This window comes from Mercurialis annua, linkage group LG7, assembly GCF_937616625.2.
Source record: "Mercurialis annua linkage group LG7, ddMerAnnu1.2, whole genome shotgun sequence".
Lineage (NCBI taxonomy): Eukaryota > Viridiplantae > Streptophyta > Magnoliopsida > Malpighiales > Euphorbiaceae > Mercurialis > Mercurialis annua.
In genome coordinates, this window is record NC_065576.1 from 1309524 (window position 1) to 1335845 (window position 26322).

General features: G+C 36.3%; 6 protein-coding genes across 11 annotated transcripts; 4 read left to right on the top strand and 2 right to left on the bottom strand.

Moving 5' to 3' along the window:
* On the bottom strand, window positions 1-4874 carry LOC126655313 (pentatricopeptide repeat-containing protein At1g06270). Of its 6 annotated transcripts, none has more exons than XR_007632998.2 (3): window positions 3473-4874; window positions 821-874; window positions 1-312 (listed from the first exon to the last, which is right to left on the bottom strand). XR_007632998.2 is itself a non-coding variant. In XM_050349434.2 (2 exons), exon 1 carries the CDS (start codon window positions 4506-4508, stop codon window positions 3492-3494), a length of 1017 nt encoding a protein of 338 aa, XP_050205391.1. In that variant the 5' UTR covers window positions 4509-4874; the 3' UTR covers window positions 319-874; window positions 3473-3491. The 6 variants fall into 6 exon arrangements, 1 of the variants encoding a protein (XP_050205391.1); XR_007632996.2 differs by having other exon boundaries at window positions 973-4873; XR_007632999.2 differs by lacking the exon at window positions 1-312 and adding an exon at window positions 319-717.
* Window positions 1076-2896, top strand: LOC126655312 (zingipain-2-like). The gene is made up of 2 exons (XM_050349433.1): window positions 1076-1532; window positions 2047-2896. The coding sequence occupies exons 1-2, from the start codon at window positions 1076-1078 to the stop codon at window positions 2637-2639; spliced, it is 1050 nt and encodes a 349-aa protein (XP_050205390.1). The 3' UTR covers window positions 2640-2896.
* A 251-nt stretch (window positions 4875-5125) lies between the features above and the next one.
* Window positions 5126-12393, top strand: LOC126655311 (serine/threonine-protein phosphatase 7 long form homolog). Its single transcript, XM_050349431.2, has 7 exons — window positions 5126-5342; window positions 9621-9721; window positions 9794-10542; window positions 10625-10712; window positions 10784-11179; window positions 11264-11653; window positions 11744-12393. Exons 1-7 carry the CDS (start codon window positions 5300-5302, stop codon window positions 11999-12001), a joined length of 2025 nt encoding a protein of 674 aa, XP_050205388.1. The 5' UTR covers window positions 5126-5299; the 3' UTR covers window positions 12002-12393.
* Window positions 12394-15458: 3065 nt separating this feature from the next.
* On the top strand, window positions 15459-16346 carry LOC130014779 (F-box/kelch-repeat protein At3g06240-like). Its single transcript, XM_056103599.1, has one exon. The coding sequence runs from the start codon at window positions 15459-15461 to the stop codon at window positions 16344-16346; it is 888 nt and encodes a 295-aa protein (XP_055959574.1).
* A 389-nt stretch (window positions 16347-16735) lies between these two features.
* On the top strand, window positions 16736-19024 carry LOC130014780 (F-box/kelch-repeat protein At3g23880-like). The gene is made up of 5 exons (XM_056103600.1): window positions 16736-17860; window positions 18098-18214; window positions 18273-18402; window positions 18527-18543; window positions 18893-19024. The coding sequence occupies exons 1-5, from the start codon at window positions 16736-16738 to the stop codon at window positions 19022-19024; spliced, it is 1521 nt and encodes a 506-aa protein (XP_055959575.1).
* A 4113-nt stretch (window positions 19025-23137) lies between these two features.
* Window positions 23138-24520, bottom strand: LOC126655524 (uncharacterized). The gene has a single exon (XM_050349745.1). It carries the CDS (start codon window positions 24518-24520, stop codon window positions 23138-23140), a length of 1383 nt encoding a protein of 460 aa, XP_050205702.1.
* Window positions 24521-26322: the final 1802 nt, after the last annotated feature.

The following is a 26322-nucleotide window of genomic DNA, read 5'->3' on the forward strand; positions in this document are numbered from 1 at the left end:
TAATGTAAACCTCAAGATGAAAATAATTGAGTAAGATTAGAGAACAATTCAATTTTTTGTCACACTGAAGTGACTTCCACAAGTAGAATTGCATATCAACATGGTATGGCCTTAAATGATTTTTGCTCCTCAAATACTGTTTTAACAACAAAGATGTCAAATGACTTGCATGGTCTACCTTATAATCAATCCGAGTCGAAATGCTGTTAAACTGGAGCTCAACTCGATTCTAAAATTCAAAACTTGAAGCCCAAAACTCGACTAAAATTCGATCAATTTTATTTTATATCTACCCCATGCTCCATATCATAACTGAGATTCAAAAAAAAAAATTAATTCTAATATAAGAATAAGGATATTATTGTAATTATATACAATTATGAAAGATAAAAGAGTGAATTAATCAAGAGTCGATTAGGCTCGCGAGCCTGTTAAGCCGAGTATCTTAATACTCGAACTCGACTCGGCAATTGACTCGAGTAGCTCGAAAATCGAACTCGTGCTCGACTCGATTAACAAAGAGTTGATTTCGTGTAATTTCGAGTCAATTCCGAACAATTCGTGAGTTATCTCGACTCAGTTACACCCCTAGGTCTAGTGATCCAACATCTAAAGGTTTCCTCATTTCTGGTTTTGTAAGTTCACACCTTCTGCATGAGTGTTGTTCTGATAAGCTGGCAATCACAACTATATTACCTGTTATGAATTCATGTGTGTCTGAAACGTATAAAACTCAGTTTCATTAAGTTCAGATGCATACAATTTGAGGCAGAATTTTTGTGGCTAAGAAGAGCATAGCCATTAAAGAATTGACCATTACCTAAGTCCCTGGTTTCTGGGTTGGCCATCTTTAGTCTCCATTCTGCAGCTAAACCTGCACACACGGTTTACGTCATCGAGTAAAAAGACTTGTCATAGTGAAATTGGATGCTACAGAAAGAAATGAACAACACAAAACCACAACTGAAATACCTTGAGTAAAAGTATGATCTAGCATAAAGGACATATTGCATTACGTATAGCCAACTCGTGCTAAATCTCTATTTATAAGGCTCAAATTCTCAGTGTATGCTTTATGCTAGCCATGAGAGCGCATATTGGGATGAAGCTTTCTGGTTTGATTCTTGCAATTCTTTGCACTTTATGGATACCTTCAATAGCAAGGTCAGAAATCAATAGTCTGTCCATAATTGAAGACATGGCCATGAAATCGAGGTACGACAAATGGCTGGAACATAATGGTCGAAAATACGACACTAGAGATGAATATTTATTGCGGTTTGGAATTTACCATTCCAATGTTCAGTTCATCCAATACATCAATTCTCAGAACTTGTCATTCAAGCTCACCGACAACAAATTTGCAGACTTGACTAATGATGAGTTCAAATCTATCTACCTCGGTTTTCAGCCGAGAAAATATAAAAGAACTAACCCTAGCTACAGATATGAAAATCACACGGAGGTGCCAGACACCAAAGACTGGAGACAGGAAGGTGCTGTGACCCCAATTAAGGATCAAGGCCAATGTGGTATGATATTTTTTCCTTTCCTTTCTTTGCAGTTCCCATTTAGCTGAAAGTATAGAGTCTAGGTGCATATTCTCGAGGTATAAGGTATACATTATATTAGGAGACCGCCACTATAAGCATTTTTAGTTATATCCGAAACTAGTTACTAGTTAAGACTCTTAAAGATACAATGAACTGATAACAATTGCCTATATGTTTTAGGGTGAATGTTATGTTCATATGGAAGAACGCATACAAATAAACCAAAAAAAAAAAAGATTCCTAATGTGGGTCACCAAGATTCTTTATTCTTCCATACCGTAGATTTCATTTTAACAAGTTCTCAAGTAACCACTAGGAGTCTAGAACATCGTAAGTCTAACTTTGACACTAATTTTTCAATCATGCATTCATGCCCCACAATAGTAATAGGTTAAGCAACAAACCACAATCTCTTCTATTGCCGATTGATTGTCTGGTTAATACTAGTGAGCTTCTGTAATATGAAAAGATCTAACTTGCAGCCCATGTACAGGGAGTTGCTGGGCTTTTTCTGCAGTAGCAGCTGTGGAAGGCATTAACAAAATTAAGACGGGAACTTTAGTATCTCTATCAGAACAAGAGCTTATAGACTGCGATGTAGCGGGTTCTAACAAGGGATGCAGTGGTGGATTCATGGAAAAAGCATTTACATTTATTAAAAGCAATGGGGGACTGACCACTGAAAATGACTATCCTTATAAGGGAACAGATGGCACTTGTGAAAAATCAAAGACTGCTAACCATGCAGCAACAGTTAGTGGCTACGAAACAGTACCCATCAATAGTGAGACTAGCCTACAAGCGGCAGTTTCCAAACAGCCTGTATCTGTTGCAATTGATGCCAGTGGTTATCCGTTTCAACTCTATTCATCAGGTATCTTAAGCGGCTTTTGTGGAGTCGAACTCAATCATGGAGTTACAGCAGTTGGCTATGGAGCCAGTGATGGTCATAAGTATTGGCTAGTGAAAAACTCATGGGGCACAAAATGGGGCGAGTCTGGCTATGTAAGGATGAAGCGTGGTTCCACCGACAAAAAAGGTATGTGTGGCATTGCCGCGGATGCTAGCTACCCTATCAAGGATTAAGCAAGCTTTAAGGATATACTAGGCAGTCCTAGTTGTAGGATGATTGGAGGATGACTAAAAGGATGCTTAATAGATGGTATTACATATAAGTTCATGCAAAAGATACTTTTGGAGTCTTGTATTTAAGAATAAATGAAATACAATGAAGGATGATAGTAAAAATCATGCCCAAAGCATAAGAAAATGGGTGATAGAAATTCCTTGTATTGCAGAAATACAACTACAAAATGGTACATAAAACTTGTTTTTATAATTTATTTTCCTCTATCATTGATCTGATTGACAGCAAAGACCATACAAGAAATTCTGGCATAGCAACAATAAGCATCTAAAGCAACCATAGGCGCTAATAAATTTCGTTCATTATTATCGAAAGACTACCAAGTAAAGGTAATTATGGTCTGAATGTGCATCACAACATCGATAACTCACAATAGCTATGACTGCTAAATCCACGCATGATGATTTTTACAGATTAAACATTGGTAAGATAAAATAATTAGCAGAATTTTTGCTCAAGTAGGGTTTTGCTGTCCTGTAATCAAAATCCAACTTATGTACGTCCAGCATTGAGTCATTGACCAACTAGAAAACTAAATGATTGTAAGAATATGATTTGCATAAATGAACATGACTATCTAACCATTATGACATATAGAAACAAGGTGTACATAGTAACTCTAGAAAACACAAACCTATACATTTACCAGCTCCAACATCCCTACGACACAGCATGGAAAACAATACTACCATAGATTAGCCATCATAAGCCCACGGAAAACCACGGAGAAACTAACTAAATATAAATTCAGCATACATAAAATTGCACTTACATTCAAAAAATGGAACAATCTACGAATTCAATTCCGCAAATCTTTGCCTCACAGCACAAGCAATCTTCCAAGCACCAGCATCAATAAGCCGATCAACCACCTTTTGTCTAACCTTAATATAAGGTATAAACCTTTTATCAGTCATCCTCATTACCATTTTCGCCGCCAAAACATAATCTTTACTCTCTAAACACCCTTCAACCAAAACCTCATAACACTCAAATCCCACTACACACCCCTCCTTCTCCAAGAACTCAATCATCTCAACGGCTACCCGTATCTCTCTATTACCTCGTAATGCAGCTATTAACTTCACCAAAGTCCCCTGCCTAGGAATCAATCCAGATTTCACCACCATTTCCTTCATCAACTCAACTGCGTGACCAGTTTTACCAGCTTTACACAACGAACCAATAACATTCCCATAACTTTCCAAATCAGGAACACAACCAGCTCCACTCATACACTTCAAAACATGAACTGCCTCACCTAACTGATCAACGCAACAAAGCGAAAACAACACATAATTACAAACACTACAATCCGGGTAATACCCGATAGACTCCAATTCTCGGAGAATGTTCAAAACAGTGTAAAGTTTCCGTCTTTTACGAACCCAAGCCGAAGCTAAAAGAAGACGAAACTGAGGTTCCGGCTGACACCCGGATCGAAAACTGCGCTGTAGAATTGATAAAGCAATAGGTAAGGGATTAGGAGTTTGAAAAGTATAGTACAGTAAACAAGAATAACTAAGCTTGAGACAAGAGTGAGGTCTTATAGTGATAAAAGATTGCAGAATTTCATCAATTATCTCTGTTGTTTGACTCAACGGGTATGCAGATAAGAATGTAAAAGGATTTGGGTTCGGTAAAGATTGGTTTTTAGTGGGAATTAGAAGCTCTGGGATTTGGGTATAGGCCTTGGTTTCAACTGCTGTTTTGATTGAGTGTTCAAGTGAAGAAACTGAGCGAAATGAAGTGAATTTGGGCATGATTTGATGAGAACAAAGTGAGCTTCTGTAAAGCTTGATTACCATTTTGATAGCAAAAAATTTAAGCGTTGAGAAAAGAATGGAGAGTTCAGCTAGGCATAACGTCGAACAGGTGATGCTCGTAACACATATAAAACTTTTCTCAAGTCCTAAGCTTCGGCCCACGAGAAGCAATCCGCAATTCAAAATTGCGGATTGCTTCCCATATAAGATACATTTTTTTCATTCCCATCACTCACACAATTAACCCAAAAAAGAAAACCTAGAGAGAAAAGATCAAAAGAGAGCTTAGAATTCTTACGCGAGTTTCTTCTTCAGAGTTAAACGGGAGAATCTTACGGGGTGTTATTTTTCGGAGCTTAACGGGTTTATTTTTTTTTGGAGCACAGCTAATTTTTTTTAAGACTACAAAAGGTTAGTTTATTTAATTTTTTTAGTTATTATAGTAAATAATTTTTGTTGTTAATAATATGCAGTATACTAGTTTAGGGAAATGTTAGAAATGTTATCATTTAGTATAGTTTAGAAAAATATTGAAATTTTTAGTATTTATGTAAATATTTAATAAAAAGTATATATTATAATTAAAAAAATGTTAAACTTTTTAGTATTTTATAAATATTTAATATAAATTATTTAAAACTAGAAAAACCCACAAAAACACCAACAACAAAAAAAATTATTCACACTTTACAATAGAATTAAATGTAATTACACTAGTACCCATTTCTTTTCAACAATGGCATTCTGCTGGTGTCAGCGCGTCAGTTACTCCGAGAAGAAAACAGTTGGAGCAAAAGGCCTTCATCGACCAACAGCCTAAAGCTAAAGCCCATATGTTTCTTTGTGACATCATATCATTTTGCACTTGCTTATGGAGTAAGTGCTTTTTGTAGTTTTTTTTTATTTAATTTTTTTAAAAATAATATTAATTTTAATTTTAAAAATATAAATATAGATATAGATATATTAAATTTCAAAAATTTAAAAATATATGATACACAAATGATAGAATTTTAAAAAATATAATTTTATAAATTACTTACCGGATATATTGTTGATGCCTACCAGATACGGTCTGGTTTATAAATAATATATGTATCATGTATAAATATATATCAGAGATGTATCTCTTAAATATATTAAAAAATGTATCTATCATATATAAATTATATCAAAAAATATCTTTATCATGTGTAAATATATATCAGCAATGTATTTATTAAGTACATTTAAAAAATATATCTATCATGTATAAATTATGTAACTGAGATGTATCAAATATGTAAGAAAAATAAATGTAATAAAATTTTAAAAAAGTGTAAAAAACACAAGAAAAAAAGTTCGGGCGGTTAAGTATGTATCAAATATGTTTTGGAAGTGTATCCATTATATAATTACGAGATCTAAATTACATTTAAAATCCAAAAGTAGCATATTTTAGATCTTCAACTATAAATTAAGTAAAAAAAATCCACCAATAAATCAAAACTCTACCACCGCTATCAAATATATACCGGAGATCTGTCAAATATATATTAAATATGTATCAGAAATGTTTTGAAAATGTATCAAAAATATACTATCAAATATGTATATTTAATTAATCAGTATTAATTAGTTAAAAATTGAAAACCCATTGGCCATTTTTAGTTCTTAGAGCTGCATTTGTATAAATTATATGTTCAGTTTCTAACTAATTAATGACCCCAAACAGCTACTAATTTAATTAACTTAAACCAACATGACCTAAGAGAACTAACTTAATTAATTAACTTAAATAATGTAACTAGAAGCTGATATCAGACTCAAACAACCCAATTTGAGATCGGAGACCATGACACAATAAATTTAAACAGTCACATAATTCATTCATTTTTTACTTTAATTTGAAAAGAGATAACAATAGCCAATAGGAAAGAAGTACATGAAAAAAACTATCAGCATAGTGGTGAGTAACCGAGTGGTTTTATTAATTTGCTGTTTTGACAGTTCAATTATTTTGTTATCTTCACCAATTTACTGGATTAACTTTCTTCTTAGTTGTGATTTCATTTGAACAAGAGATTTTTGAATGAAGCTTCATCTGTGAAGGTTAAGAATTTGAACAAAAAAAAATCATGTTGGAACACCTATCTCTCTATTATAAAAGAAAAAAAGTGGTAGATGAAAAGAAATCACAAAAATAATGGTGGTGATGAAAAGAAATTAGAAAGCTAGTATTATGTGAAAAAATCATCATATCTAGGGTTTTTTTTTTATTTTCTCTTAAAACTAACTTTATAGAAAAATGTTAAAATTATTAAAAATAAAATGATATGTAATTGAAAATGGTAAAAATGTTATAAATTTAAGACTCGCATTTTAAAAATAACGGTGATATATGTTTTTGACGATACTTGTAATAATGACGACTATAAATTTATCATTTGTGATATGGTGCGATGGTAGAATTGTAAACTTTTCCTGTAGAGTAGAATACAATTACGGTCGTCGAGTGAAAATGTCACTAAGTGAAAAGATGAATTTTGAAGAATTGGTGAATATATGTAAAAGGGCAGTTTCTACTAAGTGCAAAGTCGAAATTACAAAAAAATTCTTGCGGCTACCTAACATTGTACAGGGTCAAATATGCCCACACTCGCTGTTTGCAGTGGAGAATATTAACACGTATTTGAAATGCTAAACGAGGCGTAGCGACATTTCACTAAATCAGTTCGGTTTAAGTAATTCTAGTGAGCCAAAGAACAACAATGACGAAGAGGAAGAAGATGACTTCTATGGGGGTGGCGAAGAGGATGTCGGGGACATCGACATTGGTGAAGAAGCGGCGGATTTAGGAGAAAGTACACGGTACCACTCGTAACTCCCTGACCACGTTAAACGTGTAGATGTCGACGACTTTATAGTTGACTTGAACTCGTGGTCTGCCCTGAACCTTGTGTGACGGCCTGGGATGGAGTTTGAAGTTGGGATGATCTTCACAAACCGTTTGGCTGTTCAGACATGTGCGACTTCTTATTCAATGGTTGTGAGAAGGGAGCACAAGAGTTAACGGATTACCAACACGACAATTGTGATGGTTTGTAAGCACGACGACATATGCAAATGGTGGTTGTGCACCACCCTGCTATAAATAACCAATACATGGATGTTGATAAAATATAAAGCGCCACACACGTGCAATTAGTTGGTGGCAGGTCCTGACCATCGAAATTTTTGGGCTAATCAAATTGCCAATATATCAGAACTCAAGTGATGGAGGAGCGTGATATACGGATCAAGACGCTCATTGCTGGAATTTTTGAAACATTTGGAGCAAGGACTCCATATAAAAGAACTTATTATGCCAAGAAGAAGGCAATCTATAGCATTTACAGGGATTGGGATGCATCTTTTGCACAGATTTGCAAGTTAATGGGTAATATGGTTCGGTTAAATTATGGATCATTTTGGCATGCATAAGGTACAAATTTAATCGCAAAGGTTCAGGAATTTTTGTTAAGAACAAGTAAATTAAGCACTGGAAGTAATAATTTTCAACTTGTAATACACATGCACTGAAGTTTACATAAATGGGATGTTTCACACGTATGTCAGAATGTTACGTAGAATGTTATGGACTTTCTACCTGATGGTTGCAGGATTCCCTTATTGCAAGTTTGTTATGTTCGTCGACGCCACTCATTTGTATGGAAACTACAAAATGACCATGTTGATATCGTCGGCAATAGGTGCAACAACCACATAATATCGCTAGCGTTTGCACTTGTTGAATCTGAAAGCGCTGAAAGTTATGAATATTTTTTGGAACATCTCCGACAGTAGGTTATTCTTGATCGGAAGGTGGCCATTATTTCAGATCGCGTCGGTGGAATAGTGGCAGTTTTGAAGCGTCCGGAGTGGGCCGGAGTTGCTCACAAATTCTGCTTCAAGCATCTAGTGAGTAATTTCCATACTCTCATTAAGAGTAAGAGTATGAAAAAGCTGGCAAAGAAAGCAGGCATCATTCCCGTTTATAGTGTGGTGCTTGTGAATTGAGAAAATATGGATGCACAAAATTTCCTTGTGGTCAAATTATGTGTAGGGCAGACGTATCAAAAGAATAAATACAAACAATACATGCACATCATCGAAATCAAATTGCCTGAGGGGTATGCATATTTAAATGATCCATGCCTTCTAACGAAAGACTAGTGGACAATGTCATATGAAAAAAAAGGACCATGACACAATGTGATGACAACAAATTACCGCCGAGTCCATTAATGCGATGAAGAATATCAGGGGGCTTCCTATCACAGAAATGATTGAGGCTATTTTTGATAAGCTTTCCGATATTTTTATCAAGCGCTGGACGATGTATCAATTATTAATTGATACCAACATTCATTACACTCCAATATGCATCTAATAAAAGGGGAGGACAAGGCTTATTTCCATGTTAGCAAGACGTATGACCGTACTATGATGACTTGGAAAGTGAAAACTAGGAGAAACCAAACAACCGCAAGAGGAGGAAATGCCCATACGGTAAATCTCCAACAAAGAAAATGCACATGTGGTAAATTCCATCAATTTAAGTTTCCCTATTCTCATGCTATGGTCGTGTGTGCGAAAGAGAAGTTGGACCCTCGTGATTTCATTAGTTAGCACTACCAAACCAAGTTTGAAATCCAATATTGGAACACCCCTTTTATTCCATTATGTGACTGCGCGTACTGGATAGTCCCTGAGGTACCGTACTTCATTCCAGACCGTGCCTGAATTAGAAGAAGGGGCGACCGGTTAATCAGCGCTTCAGGAATGAGATGGATCAGCAATTGAAGGAAGATCCATGTCCTAACTAGTGTAGTAGACGTTGTAACAATGACCATAATGCACATGTTTGTTCCAAGTTAACCAGAAACCAATATGATTAGAAACCACTATATTGTGTAATAAATTGGAATTGCTTGTGTTTGTTATTGTATTTTTTTTATAATTTTTATGTGTGAATGAGATTTTAATTATTATGTCATATTATGAATTAATTATGACGTCATATTAATTATTAAGTTTGAAATCAGTTCATCTGTTGTTAATTTTGTAAACTTTATAGTTGCTGTGTTGATTTCTGTTTGTGGCTCCTAAATTAATACTCCTTTTTTATTGCAGTTATGGCTGCCCCCCATGACTACTACTCTCCTGGACCACATGTGCCCGATGTTCTGCATATGCAGGACGATCACAGATCCTCGGTTATTTGGGATAACCAGGTAAGCAACTCAATATTATTATTTGCACACTTTGTTCATTAATGCACTTAGACTAAAATTTCTTTATTTTAGGACGACAACATTGCCTTGGGGTCGCGTTCGAGCGCCGGATTATCCGCTTTTGACACGATAGATCATCGCATCCGGGCCGGCATCATACAGACGGGCCTTTCTGGTTTCATCGAAATGCGGCAGCTTCCGGTGGACATGTCCCTGGTGACTGCCCTTGTTGAGAGGTGGAGGCCAGAGACGCATACATTTATGTTTCCAGAGGGGGAGTGTACGATCACGTTGCAGGACGTGGCCATCTTGACGGGGCTCCCCATAGATGGGTTGGCAGTGACCGGACCTCGTATAGTTGATTGGAACACTATAGCTGTTCCCCTTTTAGGCAGAGCGCTTCAGGCTAGCCATTCACCAGGTTCATCGTGGGTCGGCACTGGGTGGTTATATGCCGAGTTCGCTCAGTTTCTGTATTTGCCGGAGCATGCTACTGAGGTGGAGATTGGGTGGGCTGTCCGAGCTTACCTTTGGGCTGCTCTACAGGGTTTGTGCTTCACGGATTTGAACAGTGGCCACTTAGGCTTGAGGATTCTACCGCAGCTGGCAGATTTAGGGGGTTTACGCGACATCAGTTGGGGATCGGCGGTTCTAGCCCACCTATACCACGAGTTGTGCATCGCTTCCATGACATCCCAACACAGAATTAACATTGGGGGCGCCACGTGGATTCTGCAGCTCTGGGCATTCGAGCGTCTGACACCATTGCGTCCTCGTTTGATCGACGCTCATATTGCACCACATTTACCTTTGGGTGACAGGTATATATTTACAATAAACAGTTTTATTTTACTTGTAATATAATTGAACAATCAATATGTTAATAATGTTTCACCTTTGTAGATGGGCGGGCCCTAGGGATCGTCGGAGGGTCCCTAGACACGATTTGCGTAGCATCAGAGTACTACTGGATGGTCTGCGTTACGAGGATGTAAGTATTCTTGCAATTTCAATTCAAGTTTACAAAAAAAATTTAACAATTTTATTAATTTACGTGCGCAGATCGAGTGGCAGCCATACTCTGACGTTATTGTCAGATCCATCCCTCAGCAGTACTTGGCGGGGGCACGCCTTTGGCGTGCGCGAGTGCCACTGATTTACTATCATATTGTCGAGTGGCACCAGTCGGATAGGGTGCTTCAGCAGTTTGGATTAATTCAGCCTATTCCTTTGCCAGCCATGCAGGATCATCGCCTTCACAACATCCGCTATCGGGGATGCAACAACTTTTTAGAGCTACTCCTATATTATGTCATGATTTGGAACAACAGGGAGTCATTTGTCGTTGAGGGTCACCAGCTACAGCGTCCACCACACTACCATTCACAGTACATGGAGTGGTATCGGAGCCGTAGTCGGAGATGGATTACCCATCAGGGTGCAGAGACCGGTTCTAGTGTAAGTAAACTTGTTAATGTTAATTTTCATTTTTAATTTGTCTTAATAATATGATCACTGACGATTTCTTTTCACTCTTAACAGCGTGATACGATGGAGATGATTCGCTTGCAGGCAGAGGCGGGTTCCAGGATTAGGACTGCTGCACGTAGTTTGCAGTTGGCTAGCAGAGAGGAGCGGAGGGACGTCACATTGCCCGCACCCGAACCAACAGTCCCGCCATTCATACTACCTGACATCCCTCCCGCTACGATTGATTTGGATGCCATCCAAGGACGCCGTAGACAGCGACCTAGAGCTCGCGAGCAACCCCGTCCACGGCCAGCGGACCCTATCCCGCCACCGGTCTACTTTCACGTGGATGTCGCTGAGACCTGGGATAGACATCGGGAGTACTACAGGCCCACACAGTATTGCGGGACAACCTCTGAGGCTCCATCGCAGTCTCTGTCGCCCCAGACTTCACCATCACAAGTTAGACTTATTTTAGTATATAATTTAATTTGTAACCTCGTATTTTAGTATATAATCTAATAAATGTTGCTTTTATGCTCTTTGTCTCAGGGGCCCCGGGCTTCATCGTTTCAGGTGTCACCAACGTCTATGCCGTTTTTTAACTCGTCTTATGGAAAAATGGCATATACGACTCCCCTAGCCACGCCGCCGCACTTTAGCCAGCCTACATCACCAACTCAGTCAGATCAGTATCAGCGTCCACCGCCACCGACATTTCCGGCGCAATCTGATCAATATTACTATCCCTCGTCGCCTCGGTTCGATCAGCCGTCGACATCACATGAACGACCCTCTTCTTCCCCATAGGATCAGGATCTGCATTTCTCTGTTACAGAGCATTGGTTGTACAGTCCAGACCCTACCTGTAAGGCGTTTGACATGTTTCAGTCGCGGGCTTTTGGTATCGCACCTCCGTCCTTTGCACTCCTCCCAGAAAACTCCTCACAGGATATGCCTGGTACTGCACCAGCTCTATTTGTCGACCAGCCAGACCATGATGAGGCTTGAGGGCCCTACATATGGCAGATAGTATCGCACAATGACTGAGAGCATGTACAAGCGACAACAGAACCAGAGTTACAATATGAGGCTGCAAATGCGGAGGACCAGACGCTATCAGGATTAGTTGTATTGTATTTCATATTTTTTTGTTGTACAATATTTTAATTAATGAAAAAAATTACAATTATTTTTTATTATTGTTTTTTGCCTATTAAAATACTGTAAAATTTGCATTTAAAATTCAATTTATATATTACTTTCACATTATTTATAAAAATAGCGAAAACAACAACTATTTAAAACAGGGGGAATGTATTTTTAATTTTTAAAATTATTAATTAAATATATTAATTGTTTTCATAATTTTTGAATAAAATAGTAAAAACAATAACTATTTCATAACGGAGGATAAACGCTATAACTTTAAAAAAAATTGGTCTCATTATTGTGTTTGAGTATGATAGGTTAAACGTATTGAAATCGATGAGTTCCCGATTCAATTTGAGCATTGACGCTGAAAGCACATTGACATACATGAGAATTTGACCCTGCTTCGCTATTTAATAATTTTGTTGTAGTTAGACACTTCTAACGAGTTTGTGTTCTCATAAGAAATAATGTAGACATCCTAAACTTCTCAGGTGTCAAGAACCAACTCATTTGGAGGTTTCTACATCGAGTTATAAAATTTTGAAGTTAGTGGTTTTGCAGTAGAAAATTAACTCACGTCTCGATCATGAACATGCATCAAAAAGAGCAGAAGCTCTTGGAGGGGTTGGTCTCAATCGAGACATGAAGTAAATGTGCATTTCAGATTCAAATTGAAAGAAATGAGACTTCAGGCCTCATTCTCATCATTCTCTCATCCTCGTAGCTTCGACACCTGGACCTATAGTGCACTCTATTACGCGTTGCGACACCATGCACTTGCGATAAATGACCAACAATCAACAAACCTTAAGTTATCTAGTAATATACAACTTGAGACTCTCTCCTTTTAGGTCATGGACAAATTGAACCATGAGGCCACCCAAAGGTGGAGGCTTGAGACCGTGGTGACGGCGGCGCCCGTAAAGGAGGTGGAATATTCGGCGGCGGACGTGGAGGTCGCGAGGGTGGAGGCGGCGTTTCCACTTCTGAGGAGCGACGACGAGCCTAAACCAACAACCGCGGCCGTTCTTCCTTTGACCTTCATCCACCACCATCAGCAGTGGCACCACTAATGGAGGTGGCGGTTGTTCTGCTTTTCCGATGGAGGTGGCGGCTGTCCTACAATGATCTTGTGTTTTTCATGTAATTTTTTTGTGATTTTAGTTGTTGTCTGATTTGATGGTTGTGGAGGATAGTGGTTGTCGATGGTGGTCCGGTTTTGGCGCTGTACTCTTGATTTTTAATTTCATTATCTTTTAAACTTTATTTTAGTAAAAACATATAAATTTCAATTAATATCTTTTATAATTGCATCTATATCCAACTATAGAATAAAAATTAGCGTTTGTATCATTATAAGTAGTTTAATCCACAGTGGGTGTAATAGAAGGTATAATAGCCCACCATTACACCCACCATTACACTTTATCCCATAATGGGAGAAAGTGTAAGGTTTATTAGTTTAGAACGGTTTCATGATAGAAAATTGTATCATAGAGTTTAGTAGGTCCCATTTAATAGATAATAGTCAATCTTAACAAATATTGTGGGACCAATATATTATAGTTTATAAGATCTAATCTATAGTGAGAAAAAGTGTAATATAAGAGGGTGTAATAGAATAATGACTTGGCAAACTATTGCACTCATTTTGGTGTAAACCATTGTGGATGTTCTAATAGAAAAACCAAATATGGCGGTCCTCAAATGTGTGTGAGAAACTCCCATGGATTTCATATAACCGGAACTCAAATAAATAAATGGTGAAAAAGGAGAGTTTTATTCCGTATAATGATTGTGTCACGTTGTTTTTACAATAAATTAATAATTTGTGATAGGAAATTTGCAATTATCATTTATTTTTTATTATTAAATATTAACACATGATTAATGTTTCACTGGTTTATTGCATGAATAATGTGGCACAACAATCGTGTTGTATAATTATCCAGAGAAAAGAAACAAGAAAAAAATATAAAGTAATTAAAATTTGTAATTGATGATTGAGTCGTAAATTAGAACTTTTTTCTTCAATTACACTCTAACGTTGTAAAACGGCCACTTATACCCTATTTTGCATGTTTGACTTTCAATTATACCCCAAAATAAAAATTTCGGACAATTTTACTACTTTAAAAATGAAAACATTCAAAACAACTACATAGAAGGTAGTATCATATTCTTTTATATTTTAAAAAATATAAATAAATCCTTTATCTTTAAAACATTCAAATAAGTCTTAAAATAAAAAATTAATTTGATATATAATTAAATTTTTAAATTTTATTAAAAAATTAATAAATAAAAAAATTAATTTCTATTAAAACCGCTTCCAACCCCATCACTGTCCACCGTACTCTTCTGATTTACGAACCCGACGCCGTCCACTGGAGAAATTAGCAGCTTGTATTAAAGTAGCAGTAATAATTTTATTTAGTATTGTATTCTAGTTTTACTAATCAAATAAAAAATAAATTCTTATTTGTAATAGTTTATGTGAAATAAATCATACAAAATAAGAAGAAACTAAATTTATCAATTGAGAGTTTTTCTTTTAAGAAATATCAGCGCGAGCTTATTCGAAGTGTTTTAAAAATATTAAGGGCTTGAAAGATAAATAAAATAATAGAACAATTTAAGTGCATTTATAATAAAAATTTCAAGGATTTTTTTTGTATCTTAATGCCCTTTTAGATTAAGATATTTAAGACTTTAAAGTGATCTTAACTACCTAACTAGGTCATATTAGTTAACGCTACATTAAAAAGAAAATATGAACATTATTAACACTATATAGCCTTGATCCAAACATAAAATAAAATTGCAGCGCTAGTCTCTGGCGGCAACAACACCACCTCCACCGGCGCTACCAAGATGAAGGAGATGGAAGAAAATAGCAGGAGGCCATATATACCAAACGATGTACTACTCAACATATTGTCGAGAGTACCTGCCATGCCATTGCTTCGTTTTAAATCGGTGAGTCGCGACTGGTATTCGTTGATTTCGAGTGAAGAGTTTCGTCATCGACATCTTAACCATCACGCTAAATGCCCCAATGATCAGAAATACGGAACCATCCAAATCGGGAACACACACCTTGCATCCGTCCATGTCTCTTCGCATTATGAGCATTGCTGATGATAATCATAAACTTGTAGAGATTGAAAAAGTTCACGGCCGTGAACTAGACTTTGGATATCATGTGTATCCTCAGCTGTTTGGTTCCGTTAATGGTTTATTACTAATAAGTCTTTCAATATCGTTGCGAGATTTTATAGTGTGGAATCCAACTACCGGAGAGTTCAGAAAAATCGACAGAAAAATCTCGAAAGAGTCCAAATACGAGGTAATGTATATGGCTGGAATTGGCTACAGCAGCTCGAATGGCGACCATTATAAAATTGTGGTAGCAGAATCGTGTCGTTTACAAAATAATTCAATTGAAGTTGAAATTTATGACCTGAAGAAATCCTCATGGAAGACAAAAAAATGTGATTTCCCTTACAAGTTTTTATCATTATCATTTGACACACCAGGTATTACCCTCGCAAACGGAATCCCAAATTGGCATTTTAAAAGGATGAATAATGATCGAAGTGTGATTTTATCTTTCGATATGGTAGACGAAATATTCAAAGAAATTGATCTACCAGAATATATATTTGATTTTAAATTTATGTCTGCTTTGGAGGGATGTCTTTGTATAGGGATCAGAAATTATATTTCCGATCCATTATGTGTGTGGAAGATGAGTGAATATGGAAGAAGGAAATCTTGGATTAAATTAGAAGTTGTTTTCTATGGTAAATTTAGGGATGATATATATATTATGCCACTTGGATTTCTTGGGAAGGGTCAAGTTATAATGAATTATGCTAGAGCAAGCATAGTTACAGTCGATGTTACTCAACCAGGATATAAGTTTATTATGCAGTCAAAGCATGATAATAATTATACTGTAGCTGCATTTGTCGAAACTCTTGTATGCCCTAATTAATTATATATATCAGATTTTATTCTCCTTTATGAATTTCTTTATATTCGGATTTTCGACAATGGTTATAAGAAATAGTTTGATTTAAAAATGAAGTTTATTTTTCCATGTTTGTAACAATTTAAGAACAATTTCTAAATTTGATATAGAAAGGTTCAGCTTTTCATTTTTCGCATTTTCTAGCTACACTGTTTTTTTTTTTCATCAAACAATGTTGTTTTTTCGCTTTTTAATAAACAAAACAACTTATTTACTAGAGTTATTATAGTCCAACCAAAGTTGCAACACCTACTTAGAATTAGTATTTGATTCAATCTCAATTATTATAGTCCAACCAAAATTCAAATTCGTCTTTTATTTAAAGAGCAGCATGAGATTATAGAGTTAGAAATATGGAGATTTATAACAATATTATGACTTTATTATGTAAAGTGTTCAAGCAGAAAGAAAATAACATTCGACATGATTTACTAGTCGAAATTCTGCGTAGACTACCTGTTAAGTCGTTAGTTCGCTTTAAAGCAGTGCATAGCCATTGGTTTTCTTTGATTTCGAGTCCGCAGTTTTGTCATCAACATCTTCAATATCAACGGCCCGATCAGAAGTACGGAACCATCCAAGTCGGGAACACGCACACCTTGCATCCATCCCTTTCTCTTCGCGTTATCGACACTGTTGATTATGATCATCAGCTTGTAGAGATTCAAAAGGCTTTTGGTAGTTGGGAGGTTTTTGGAAATTACGCGTACCCTATGCTACTTGGTTCCTGCAATGGTTTACTATTAACAAGTTTTTCATTGTACTTGGAGGATTTTATATTGTGGAATCCAACAATCAGAGAGTATAGAAATATTAATAGAAAGATCCCCGTTGGGCCGAAATTTGGCACAAAGTTTATGGCTGGACTTGGCTACGATAACTTGAGCTACAATTACAAAATTGTGGCAGCAGAGTCCCGTAATTTGCCGCAGAAAACATCAATCGAATTTGATATTTATGATCTGAGGAAGTCTTCTTGGAAAACAAGAAATTGTCATTTTCCCTACAAGTTCAAATCACTTACCACACCGGCTATTACTCTCGCAAATGGAATCCCGCATTGGCATTTTAAAAGGATGGCCAATGACCAAAGTGTGATATTATGTTTTGATTTGGTAGAGGAGATTTTCAAAGAGGTTCCTCTTCCTGATAATATACTTGACTTTAAATTTATGTCTGCTGTAGATGGTTATCTTTGTATAGGGATAAGAAATTTGCCAATGGGTCCATTACATGTGTGGAAAATGAGAGAATACGGAACGAAGAAATCTTGGTATGCATTAAAGATTTCTTTTCCTAATAAATTCAGATGTTTTAGCTACTTGATGCCCCTTGGATTTCTCGAGAAGGGTCAAGTTGTAATGAGTTTAGATACAGTAGGGATAGCTATATTTGGTGTTGCTACGCAACAATATAAGTTTGTTTTGAAGTCGGACCGTAATTATCATGACACAGTAGTTGCATATAACCAGACTCTTGTATCTCCTAATATTGGGCATTTTTTTTATAGAAATAAACTTTAAATGTCAACTAGTAGTTGGCTTTCAGGACTTTCAGCTTCCTGAGGTTAAAAATTGGAATTTCTTTAACCCTGAAATATTGGCATTTAAGAATTTATTATTGGAGTGAATCGGAAGGAGCTATTTTCTATTTAAATGCAGCCTAAAACAATCTTGTACATGTTTTTTGTTAACCATGTAACAATCTCATGGAAGAACTTCATCCACCACTCTTGTAAAAACAATGAGGTCAAGGGAAACAAAACGCTATGCAACCTCGAATTCATTGGACACACAGAATTCACCCAAACAACCATGGACACTGTGGAAAAGGTGGGCGTTGAATCGATTCTTCTAGGGAATGACTCTGGTGATAATAATTGCTAGCTAGGGTACTACTGAGGCAGAGCACACAATGCTGGATAGGAGCAGTGTAATCGGCAGGAAGGCCAACGGGACTGCCCATAGTGGTGCTCTACGTTATGCACTTCATCTCCGTATGATATGCCCTTCACCTTTAGGTCAGTTCAAAGATGTAAACTGATCCTACATCTATACCTGAAAAGAACCCTTCAGATGTGGACCGCGGCCGCGGGTTCTATTTATATGATGATTTGAGGTTAGTGCTCTCTCAATGACATTCAGACGCTGATGAAGGCAAGGTACGTGATTAATGATGCATGGCTCGTTAAAGTTTTGTAAGATATTTAGTGATAACTAAATCGCTGAGTAACCAAAGTTCTGCTATTATGTAGTTATAGCTGAAAATCTTACTTGTTTATGTCCAAGATCAAACAATCTAATCGGTAGAAAATAATACAAGTACTCGTACTATTATGCAGAAATTATGGTTTACAATGCACTTTTTTTTCCCGATATTTATAGCTGGAAATAGAAGATTGAATATTTAGAATTCATGTCATATTATGTAGAATACAAGCTGGTGTATTGCAATTCACTAGAAATAATATGGAGTTGTGTTTGGAGATAATTTTTTTTTTGTGAATGTAGTTGCACGAAGTCTGCGAGCCCCCTGTTGTACACAGAAATTTCAAATATGTCAACATTCTCCTTGTCGATGATATTGATGTGCGTGTCTCGGATTGTTGTTTGGCTCCACTGATCACCAAAGTTCCACACTGATAGATCAAGATCAAGACTTTCTAGGCATTGATAATGAACTCATTGATTCACTCCCCTTATTCGGGTTCTCTTCATTCAAAGGCTTAAAACAAGGATTCGATTGTGCAATTTGCTTATTACGATTCAAAGACATCGAAATTCTTCGATTGTTGCCTAAATGAAAGTATGCTTTTCATAGAAATTGCATTAATCAATGGCTAAAAAAAGTGGTTAGAAAGTCATTCTAGATGTCCTCTTTGCATATACAAGTCCGATCCTTCCTAGAAAGAGCTTTTGTTATTCCAGCAGCTTGTGATTCTTCCCTAACCCTTCGAACCAAATTGTAATATCAAGCTCTATATCTAGAAGGCCTGGTGATACCATCTTTTTTTTTTGTTAAATGGTAATTATATTAGCTCTAACACAAGAAGTGTTAGGCAAAAAGCTAGAATTTTGAAAAGAAATCTAGGCATCGGAATACATCATTGCTACCATAAACAAAAAGAGGGTTGTGATATCTATAGTGAATCACACCCTTATTAATACAATGAAAAATCAACTCCTTGTAATCCGTTGCTTCGTTATGAAAAACCACTTTGTTTCTTGCCTTCCATATCCCCCAAATACTGAAAAACCAAATTGTTGCCCAAAGATTTTTGTAATTTGGATTTGCTAAATCCATCCATTGAAAATAGAAGCTCGAGACATCTTTCGGAATTATCCAAGCCTTTACTCCGATTTTTCCAAGAAAATGAGTCCAGAACCTCCAAGCAACGGGACAGTAAAAAATGATATGGTTTGCAGTTTCAATTTCTGCACATAACCTGCAGAAAATATGATCTTCAGCAAGAACCCGTCTATGAACCAAGAACTCATTCGAAGAAATGCGACCCTTATGTAAAAGCCAAGTAAAAAACTGAAGACGAGGAGGAATCTTGTGTTTCCACAGCTGAATTAAGAAATGATCTTTGTCAACACCAGAAGCAGACATAAGCCGAACCAAATCTGCTGCCTTATAACAGTCATTTCCGAGCCAAAAAACCGTGTCTTGCTCGATGGAGGGTTGAACATGATGAAGCTGATGATGAAGCTGCCGCAGAGACTCCTGCTCTCCCAACCGAAGCCTTCTTTTCCAATTAAAAACCCAACCAAAGTGATCAGCAGCTGAAATAAATTCTGAAACAGTTGCAGCATTATTTCTATCCAAGAGAAACAGATTATGAAAGGCATTATTCAGAGGAACAACTTGATTTGGCAGCCACAAATCCCTCCAGAAAGAAATATCTCTACCATTTCCCAAATTAAAACTTATATTTGAAGTAAACATGCTCCAAATACCTTCATTAGAAACGCAAAGTCTACGGACTCCTCGCCAATGCGATGATAATTTCCTATTTCTAGGATCAATTAAGTCGTTCCAAGAATTTAAGTTCGAACTAACCCGAGTCACTAAGAACCACAGCGATTCCTTGTCACACGATAGAAGCTTCCAGACCCACTTTAGCAATAAACTTTGATTTCTTAGACGTAACGAAGGAACATTAAGACCACCAAAGCAAGTGGGCAAACAAATATCCTTCCAAGCTACTTTGCAAATCCCTCGATTACTTCCTGAACCCGACCATAGAAAATTTCTCAAATAACTCTCCATAATAGATATCACACTCATCGGAATAGCGAAACGACACATAGAGTAAACCGGCAAACTACATAATACTGACTGAATCATAACAAGACGACCAGCCGGGGAGAGCAAATTTCCTTTCCAAAGTGCCAAATGAGAATTAAAATTCTGAATGATAGGATTATACTGAGAGACGGCTAAATTTCTCCGAGAAATAGGAAGCCCAAGATAGGTAAATGGCAACGATTCAATCTTGCAATTTAGAATAGAGGCAGCCGAGATAATGTCATCATTTGGAACGTTCAAACCAATGATGGAACTCTTCTTAAAATTAATACGAAGTCCAGAAACAATAGCAAAACATCGAAGAACTCGAAGAAGATTCTTAACCATATTTATGTCATTTGGAAGAAACAGGAGGGTGTCGTCCGCGAACTGAAGTAAAGAAAGGGATTCCCGAAAACCATCAATACAAATACCCGTAAACAGCCCCAACGACTTGGCTTTCTCAATAAAAGCTTTAAAGCCTTCAGCTGCAATTACAAACAACATTGGAGATAATGGATCTCCTTGTCTCACACCCTTCTCCATAACAAAGTTATCAGTCGGGGAACCATTAACCATGACCGACATCTGAGATGAATTCAAGAGGTTGGTGATCCACTTAATCCATGTAGCGTTGAATTTCATCAAACGCATAGTCTCCAGAAGAAACCTCCAAGAAACAGAATCAAATGCTTTCTGAAAGTCTAACTTGATAATGAAAGTTGAGTCCCTTCGTCTTGAACAGAGATGTATTACTTCAGAGGCAATAGAATGGCAGTCTTGTATGTTCCGACCCTTAATGAAACCGAATTGGTTCTCCGAGATAATTGTAGGAAGTAAAGGAGCTAGCCTGTTGGCGAGAATCTTTGAGAGAAACTTAAAAATGCCGTTAATAAGACTTATCGGACGATAATCTTTGATATTTATTGCCCCTTTAAACTTAGGAATCAAGATCAGAAATGCCGTATTCAGACCTGCAGGGAAAAATCCCGTTTCATGAAAAGTTTGAAACAGCTGAATAAAGTCTCCCTTCATGAACTGCCATGCCCGCTTGTAAAAAAACACGTTGAACCCATCTGGCCCTGGCGCTTTGTTGTCGTCACACTGCTTAACAACTGAAGTTAATTCCTCCAAAGAAATAGCAGTAGTCAGCATCTCAGATTGGGCATTCGAGAGCTCCTTAAACGACAAAGACTCCAAAGAAAAAGAGTAATGATTACCATCCTTGTAAAGACATCGATAGTATTCGCTGATCTTATTCTTTATATCCAAAGGCGTATTATAACAAACGTCATCAATTATAACCTCAGAAATCAGGTTATTTCTAGCATGGATTGAGGCCGCCAAATGAAAGAAAGATGTGTTTTTATCCCCAAGGAGATTCCAGTTCAAACGGGATTTTTGCAACCAAACTACTTCAAGTTGTTTTGACAGACCAAGAAGAACACTGTTATAAGCTGAGAGAGCAGAAAAATCCTCGTCCGTTAATGTTCGTAGGTCTGCAGATTGTTCCAATGCAGAAATCTGCTGATTTACAGCAGTAATTTTGGAGTTCAGGTCTCCAAAAACAAGCTTGTTCCAAGAAGAGATGAGCTTTCGAAGTTCACGGAATTTGAACACTAACGATGTAGGACCTCTGAGAGATAGCCAACAATTTTCTAAGAAGGAAGGAAAATCCGGGTGATCCCACCAAACATTCAAAGAACGGAAAGGTTTCGGTCCCCAATCAAAACGAGCCACAGAAGAAAGAAGTAATGGAACATGATCCGAAAATGAACGAGATAAAGCTTGAAGCTTAAGATTCGGCCACTTCTCTAAAACTGAAGATGAGACAAAACATCTATCAATTTTTGATTTAGAAATCTTGTTCTGCCATGTGAAAAAACGACCTTGTAACGGGATTTCAATAAGCTTGGCATCATTAATAAAACTCGAGAAAGCCATCATAGACGCAGAGAGTGAAGAACAATTAAACCTTTCAGAAGGATGAAGAATGTCGTTGAAATCCCCCGAGACGAAGCACAATCTGTCACACTCCATTTCCGGAAGTATATTCTGCCAAAGACGCGATCTCTCAGTTGGGCAATTCGGAGCGTAAACCAAAATAAATCTGATCGGAAGAGAAGACCAAATAAAATCTAAAACAATCCATCTTTCTGAGGGCACAATTCTAGTTGGCGTAACTAAACTAGAGTTCCATATACACGTCAATCCTCCAGAAGACCCATTCGAACCCGAGAAGCTATAATTAAAATCTAGATTTGGCCAAAGTTTTCTAACCAAGAAATCATCTATAACTTCTTTTTTTGTTTCAACTAATCCCATGATAACGAGTTGATGCTGAGAAATAAAAGATCGGATAGCACGCTGCTTGCGAAAATGATTGATTCCACCCCGACAATTCCAAGTAATAAAATTAAATGAGCTACACATTTAAAAATATTAAAGACCTTGAGAAGCTCACCTTAAGAGTGATTTAAGGCATCCCTAGCAATTTCTTTAGTTATTAGATCTTTGAACTGTGCTTCATGCTGTTGTTCAAAAACTCCCATCTTCATACCGACCTCAACAGTTCTTGCAACTTCTAAATCATCTTTAGAAGGGCACTTAAATCGTTCGCTGGTGCAAGGGCTGTCTGTATCACCACTGCGATCTCTATTCTTGCGCTGAGTTATATTGGTTAAATCCATTGCAATGTAGGGAGTTTCTGAAACTGTAGAAGGAACCAAAGTTGCTCTTGAACGTTTCCCAGATAAATCATCATTGAAGAATGCAGGTGACGAGGAAACTGATTTAGAATCAGAATCAGATTCTGAAAATTCAGCAGTAGAGCTACTTGTAATAACCGGAAATTCTGTTTCATGCGCATGGATCAGGTATGAAACACCTTTAATCATGATAGGAATAATGCATTCAATGCGGTTAAACCCTGCTGAAATGAGGACTGAACCTGAGTCCATACGGTCCTTGGAAATAACCGATGGATGTACTGCAATTGACTTACCCAGGCTATTGCCAACGAAGATGAACAGTTCTTCTGACCATGCCGAAATAGGAACTCCAGACATTGAGACCCATACAAATCTCTCTTTCGAAGGACTATAGTCCTCCCAAGGGATAACTGTCGAAAAAAGCGAATCATATTTCGTGAACTCACTTCTGAATCGCGCCATGTAGAAATCGGAGTGGAAACGAATCAAAACGAATAGACCTCCCAGAAAAGATATTGATTCGAAAACAATTTCCAGGTCCAACATCTTATCCTTGATAATCATCAACATATCCATGCTTGATACCGTAACAATCAACGAATTGAGAGTATGATCTGGCAAATTCTTGGAGGCTTCAAATATCAAAGTTTCGTTGGTGACAACCTGAGCATAGGTCCTTGAATCACGATTTGCAGTTGATGGGGATGCAGCTAGGTGAATAGCTGATGGGGATTCAATTCTCTTGTTCAGATACCTAGCCGGAGCTGCTACTGTAGGTCGTTGTTCAAGTTGCATGGAATTTGACGAATAGGGTTTAGGAAATTTTGCACGAAAAGCCCTAACCCTAAACGAACCAATAAAAATTTGATTCAATTTACGTAATGTTAACTCCAGATTACGATCTTCCTTGATTCTTAGGAACCCAAATCTCCTTTGAACCCTGTTTCTTCTTCTAGCTAGGGTTACCTTTCCGTTGATATTGAATTTGGAAAAGTGTTTTTCAATATCATCATAAAACCAATTGTCTGGGTAGTTTTCGAAGTAGATCACCACTGTATTATCGCCTGATGGAACTGACGACCGGAGGTTGTTGGTGGTGGATTGGCCGGGGTTTGCTGACTGTGAGAGCGCCGTCATAATCGTGTTGTGGCTTGCAGCAATGGCCGGAGTTTATCGGTCTGGAGTCTTCCCAAAAATGTTAAAATTTGGTGATACCATCTTGAATTTGTTTCATAAAAAATTAACATTATATACAATCTGATGTGTAATTAAATTGAAAGAAATTTTTTATTAAAAATTGTAGATTTTTTGTAAAAATTGAAAGAGAAAAAAATTCATAAAAGAGATAGACTCAAAAATTCCTTAAGAAAATTAATTGTCAGTGTTGTAAACCATGGTTAAAGTCAAACACAAAGAAATGGATAATCAGTTCCATTGTTGCGCTCACGTCAGTTTAAATCTTAGAATATTAATAATAAATATAATCACTCTTGAATCTTTAAAATCTCATTTTTGTTTAAATCAGTTTAGTTTCGTTTTACTAAACCTAACTCATCTTCGATTTCCTGAACTTTCTGTATTACTTTTCTTTTAGTTTTTCATGTTATTTGTTATTGTTCGTTTTCTTCGAATTCATGACTTTCTCTTACTGCAAATATCTTTGGCTTCCACTTCATCAGAAATGTGGAACCGATGTACATTCAATTATCGACAAAGATTTGAGGACAACTCCAGTAAAAGAAAGTTCAGGAAATCGAAGAAAATAAAGAAAACAAGAGGATCTAAGGATTTCGAGTGCCTTCTTTCTGAAGATTCACATTTTTATGAAACAAAAACAGAGAAATGTCATGAAATTAAGTAGAAACAGAGAAATATTGTGAATTGTGAAACAAAAACACGAAATCTTTATAAAACAGAAATCTTGTGAAACAGATATAAGTGGCTCCATTCATTGGTTTGTTATTCTATGCTGGTTAATTGCAAGTTTGGTACGTATTTTTAATTAATTTGACAACTATCATAAATTTCTGCTTTTATAATGTTAAGTGTGATCTGTTCGGATTTGTTTGATATGTACTATATATGATTTTCATAAAAAAAAGTATGACTGGTCAGAATTTATCTACTACTAATTATTTTTATCCTTTAATTGTTAATTTTTATTATATTTCTAAAAATACCATTAATGCTTAATAAAAAAATTTAAGAAACTAGATTTATTACAATAGAAAATTTCTAATTGCATCTTATTAATTTGTTGTAAAGATTTATTTGAAATATAAATTTGTTTACATAATATATGTACATACACACCAAATTTCGTTTGTATACTACTTATAATCATATTTACATGTTAAACAATTTTTTTATAAATAAATAGGTTAAATGGGTTTTTTTGTTGCACACCTCAATCTATATTAACCTTTTTAATAAATGAGTTAGACAATTTGACATGTGTTAATTTGTTTTATAAACGTTATGTATTTGAATTTGACATTTCGATAAGATTAATTAAATGTGTCGGGTCGGATTGAAATCTTCTTTTGATTTTAAATAGATACACGGCATATATATAACATAATGATACGACTTGTCGGCCCTAAATACAGTGAAGAAAACCTACATACAAATAGTCTTTAAGCTCTAAACTATAAGGTAAAGCAAGTAAAAAAAATATTCATTTTCCTCGGCAATTAATTTTTTGAAAAATATACTTTCACTGAATTATACACATTTATGAATCAAGTGAGGCCTAGAATTTTGAGTCATTCTTGCGATAAGTATTTAAATGCTAATTATTTTAACAAAATATTGATATACAACATTGATTTAATGAAATAAAATTTAGATCTAATTAGCCAAAGCAAATAGAAAAAAAAAAGTTGAATTTCATCACTACTCTTTGCATTTGTGGGGAATTTGAACTCAACACCCTAAAC